Source organism: Amblyomma americanum, chromosome 5 (genome assembly GCF_052857255.1).
Source record: "Amblyomma americanum isolate KBUSLIRL-KWMA chromosome 5, ASM5285725v1, whole genome shotgun sequence".
Lineage (NCBI taxonomy): Eukaryota > Metazoa > Arthropoda > Arachnida > Ixodida > Ixodidae > Amblyomma > Amblyomma americanum.
Window position 1 is genome coordinate 82862100 of NC_135501.1, and position 5422 is coordinate 82867521.

Here is a 5422-nt window from a genome sequence, read left to right on the forward strand (position 1 = left end):
AGTGGATTCCAAGAGAAGGCGAGCGTAGCAGGGGGCGGCAGAAGGTTAGGTGGGCGGATGAGATTAGGAAGTTTGCAGGCATAAGGTGGGCGCAGCTGGCAAAGGACAGGGTTAATTGGAGAGACATGGGAGAGGCCTTTGCCCTGCAGTGGGTGTAATCAGGCTGATGATGATAATGATTTATGAGTGGATGCGCGCATTTCATATATTAACTCTTCCGAACGTGATGTCGCCGCGCTTACGATACGTATATCCTAGCCTAGCAGTGCTAGGCCATCATCAATTTTTTTCATAGTTGCATAGTAGGAATTGGAGTAGAATCAGAATTGTAATAAATTACCGAGTCAAAGGCAATGAACACAAACTGTAATAGACTCAAAACTGGAACAGATTGTGAAAAAAGCATGCATGATATCGCATTATATCCGCGTTAATCAAATTATACTCAAGTCATTGTTTTTCATTTGCAGTTCATCTCGCCACCAACCAGCCCTCTGGCACGACTGCTCTATTTTCTGGACGCAAATAAAGGTAGCGCTTTCGTTTGCGCTGCCTTGCTAGCTGTGTGCGGGTTGGTGGTGGTGGTAATGAGCACAAAGTATGGCAGAGGCGAGGGTGGAGCACTGTGCAAGACGGCGGCCTGCGTGGCACAGAGGAACCTCCTCAGTGACGCTCTCGACCACAGCGTGGACCCTTGCCAGGACTTTGAGGCGTACGTCTGCGCCCTTCGTAAGACAGATAACAAAAACGCTTCGTACGCAGACGTCGCTCCGTTCACTGTTTCGTCCATGCGCCATCGCTGGCTAGACGGGCTCCAGGAGTTACTAAAAGATGGAAAAGGTCAGCTGCCCATTGGGACGAAAGCAGCTGCCATGTACACCAGCTGCCTGACTCGCAAGCCAGCGGCAAAATACGCTGTGAATGAGTTTATGATCGCGTTGGGATTGCAATGGCTCGAGCAGTCTGAATCAGAGGCGAATGCCTTTGGGGTTCTCCTGGACCTTGCGTACAACAGGCAGGCACCACTTTGGTTCCGGGCCGCTGTTTTGCCCCAGGACGCTTACCATCCTGTACGCAGAGTTTTAATCAGTCTGAACGTTGAGATGATCGAGTGGCGGGCATCGCTAGAGGAAATGATCAGCACGGACGAGTACCGCAAGTACTGGAGTGAGAAAGAGGGCCTCAAAGACAGCGTCATCTTTCAACGCTACGAAACGACAATGACGATCTTCCTTTCGTTCCTGGATAGGGTTTCGACGCCGACCGACGCACCGCGCCAGTTTTCCCTCGGAGACTCCTCTAACCACATCAATATTGCGACTAACCTGACGGTACTGCTTAACGAACGTGTTAAACCAAGCCGGAACTTTTCTGAAGAAGACCTGATGATCTTTGAACAAGCGAGTCTGCTAGAAGGCATCAACGCGGCTTTCAGCATGTATGGCAATCAAGAATTGCTGATACACATCTGCTGGCTTTTTAGGGATGTGTACGGTCCCATAGCTGACCCCTCGTTGCTACTTCTACACGGCCGAAGTCGTAACGCAAGCCAGGCTTCGCTCCGTTACTGCGCTCACGTGGTGGAAGCCAGCTACCAGCTATTAGTCAGCGCACTGTTCACCGTGTCGCGCTTGACGCTTGACCAGCGCCAATTCATCAGCGGCTTGCTAACAGCCATCCATCATGAAGGAGTGGAATTGGTAAGGAACGTGCATTGGCTAGAATGGCGCAGCAAGAGCATGGCTATTGCAAAGTTTGAGGACATGCACACTGTGCTCTGGCCTCGTGATGAGCTTCTGACGAATGACGGGCTCTCCACGATCTACCGCGTTTTTCCTGACAATGCATCCTCCTTCCGCGAGTACTGGCTGGCGACACGACGGGCCATAAGAAGTTATACCGCCCATGATCCTGAGGGAAGTGCTGAAGTTCTGGATGCTCCGGGAAACATCGCCGCGCCATTAATGAGTTACGTGCATGCCCTGAATGCCGTGCTCGTCTCCGTGGCAGCCCTGGCGACACCGCTGTTCAACGATTCGGGCACCCAGGCGATGCAGTACGGAAGCCTCGGTTACCAGTACGCGAGGCAAATGGTGCGCGCTCTTGATGGCGCTGGGACTAGTGTAGACCTCTTCGGAAACCTTGTGCCCCGATGGCTGTCCGAGGCGTCTGCTGCCAGGTATGAGAAGCGCGTCAAGTGTTTCGGTGGGGTGGACAGTGACATCTTCCCTGACGTGCCCGCACTAGAGGTCGCGTACAGTGCGTACCGTAGGGCTTCCAAGAAGCAGGCGCCCAAACTTTTTCCAAAGATGACCGAGGCACAGGTCTTTTTTATTACCGTGTGTCTCGGGATGTGTCAGTATCAGTGGGGGCACTCAGCGGGAGATTGTAACAAGGCTATGATTAGCTTCCGTCCATTTGCTGAAGCATTTCAATGCGATTCAGGCTCCAGTATGCGGTTGGCAGCAAAGTGTGGCTTCTTTCATTAGCATCGCCCAGCACCGTTATACTGCGCATCCTTCCTAATCGAGTGAAATTGATTGTGTTATTTACAGCGGAAGCCTGCAAGGAGCTGTGGATTTCTTCAAGTTCTGCCGATGACAGCTGACTGTGTTTGTGCGAGCGAGACTTTCAGTGCTGATACTGTCTTTTGTTGCCCTACGCGCCATAAGAATTGAGGGAAAGATCTGGTTTAATGCTGTCGGGTAAGGAGCAATTGTAAATCATATGAGTGTTCACGTTGTCATATAAGTCCCGCGCAGAAGTTAGGCGTTTTTATTCCGTTGGATGATTTGTTCGTTTCTTTGTATCGCTGTAGTTTGGCGGTTTTTGCTGCAATAATTTAAGTTATAAGCCAGATCGAATGTTTTCGGCTTTGTTTTATTCTATCTTTCAGTACATGTTAGAATGCCTCGATTTCTGTTGAAGGACGGCCTGCGTCCGCACGCAAATCACTGCTTGTACCTTGGCTGCAATGATTGCAACGTTTCTGACTCTTTCATGTTCTCATAACTGCATGCCATCTTTCTCAACATATTTTCTTCAGTTGTACTGTTGAGAGTGAACAACCAATTGGGTTAATCCAACTGCTACAGTGTCGCGCATGCACGCTAATTTCTTTGACAGTGATATGCGGCAGATGTATGTTAATAAATTTGACGTTGCTCCGAAAACCTCGTCCGAGGCTCGTATTTTTGCAATGCGCTCTTCGATCAGAAACTTCTTGTGTGTTTCTACAGTGAATTGACACATTATTCGCAACGGACGCTCCTCGCGCACAATAGTAGACCTTGCGTATAGCGTTCTAAAGTACCCAAATGAAGCGACGGAAGTGTAAATGTGCAGTATATCGATATGAACAGTGCTCATATGCTAGCGGTGTCACTTGAATAAATCCATTTCAATATGTGCAATGTACAACTTCGCCACGCTGTAAACTCAGTTTATCGCTTGGTATGAGAGGAATATTATTGCAATGCCACTGTAGGTATAATATGTCTCGCCTGAGAAATAAATTGTGTACTATTACGCCATTTGTTCTTGCTTGAGAGCTTTAATATTTTTGAAGAAGAGCGGCGAAAATTCAGCGCAATTTTGGAAAGCAACGAGTGAGGACATGAAGGCGAGTCGGGGGTACATTTTGAGATATGCTATCTAAATACATCGTTTCGGCATAGGCAGCGGTTGAGAAGTGGAAGGTTATTCCCTTTTCACTAGAAGTCGCGGGAATACGTTTTGCACTGTGATATACCTCTGGCGTTCGCTGTAATGTAGTCTTCGTACTCTAGCGTCAGTGTCTCGTGTGTAGCTCGAAAGCTCGCTCTGAACGACAGTGTCCTCGTAGGTTAGAGGACATAAAAGACTGCTACTGTTGCGAAGTGTTCAATTGTCGCGTGTTTTTACCATAAGTGATCGCAATGAAAAACATCCGCTCCGGCGGAGCCATCGTGTTATGTTGGGACCACCTATGATGGGATGACGAAATTGGGATCACAAATTGATGATTCCGTCGCAGCAGGCATTTAATACCATGGCGCGTCTGCGCCATTTGCATTTCATTCAAAGTTAATTTTCAGATCATAATCACTTCACACTCGAATTATAGCAATGAGAATTAGGTTTTCAATCGCTCTAGCTGGTCAGCGTCCATATTGTAGAACAGCGCAAGAAAAAAAGAAAACGGCAGAACACACGTAAACCACAGGCACTATTTTGCGGACCACAGCGGTGGAATATAGTCGTTCGAGCATCCGCCTCGCATGCGGGAGGGTCGGGGTTCGATCCCCAGTGCCGCCGGGTATCCACCAGTGACAAAAAAGTACAAGCTTTGCTTGTACCTTTTGTGTCTTGTCAAAAGGTACAAGCTTTGTTTGTACCTTTTGACAAGACAGCGTCATCAGGTACAAGCTCCGCTTGTTTAGCGCGAAGTGCTTTGGAAATCAGTTTTTCAGCCTGCTTTGAGTAGAAAGGAAAAAGAACCTTGTGCCATGGCGCTCTTTGGCCACAGATGCCCTTGCGCCATACAAATCCATCATCACCAGGCACTAACTTTCAGCTGCCCCTGCTCAAACCCGAAAATTCAGCAGGAGCGGACCAAAAGGGGTAGAGCGGCTTCAAGATCAAATCGACACTCGGATTAACGGGACCAATCGCCAATTTTATTTATAAATATAATGTTTCATCCAGCTGTGCCTACCACATTATGAAATACGTATATTGAAAATTTTGCGTCAAGGCGTTGTCTACATTTGCTGTTTTATTTTTACAATGGTCTATACACGTTGTAGCCTTACGAAAAAAAAAAAACGGGTTGGAGCGCAACGAAGACCGCTTCTGTACTGAAGAACCCCACCTTGGCACACTATCTACAGCCGCACAGTTTGCGAGCAGCGTACTAACAGAGCTGTGGCGCCGTTATATGTCGTAGATAAATCCAGTTTGCTCGCCTGTGGCGCGAGAAATGGCGCATGGAGTCTATGGTAGCGATGACACTTTTGCTACCATGGAGATCGCGCCGAAGTATGGGATATGCACAGAAATAATGTTCAAGAGCGTTTTTTTCATCAGGAACCTGTTAATAAACGCATTTTTTCGCGTATCACAAAACTGCACAGTAAAAATCAATGTATCCGCAGATCTCTCCTCAAGGCGCTTGTTGTTTTCTGCAATTTATTGACAAAAAACTCGGCGCACATACTTAAGATGCTTACGGGTGAGAATGTGAAAGCATTTCCACCCTGGGTGCAGTGACACACACGCACACTCACGCACACGCACACGCGCACACACAAACGCGCGTGCGTGCGCACGCACTCACGCACGCATGCACACCGCACCGACACAAACGCGCACGCTTATCGCACCTCCCGGAACGCTGTACGACGAACGGTGGTGAGGAAAGCAAGTGGCGCAATAACTGTCT

At 48.4% G+C, this 5422-nt stretch overlaps 1 protein-coding gene across 1 annotated transcript; it reads left to right on the plus strand.

Annotated features, from left to right (window-relative positions):
* Positions 1-587: 587 nt before the first annotated feature.
* LOC144134009 (neprilysin-2-like) lies at positions 588-4606 on the plus strand. The gene is made up of 2 exons (XM_077667029.1): positions 588-2324; positions 4508-4606. The coding sequence occupies exons 1-2, from the start codon at positions 588-590 to the stop codon at positions 4604-4606; spliced, it is 1836 nt and encodes a 611-aa protein (XP_077523155.1).
* The last annotated feature ends 816 nt before the right edge of the window (positions 4607-5422 follow it).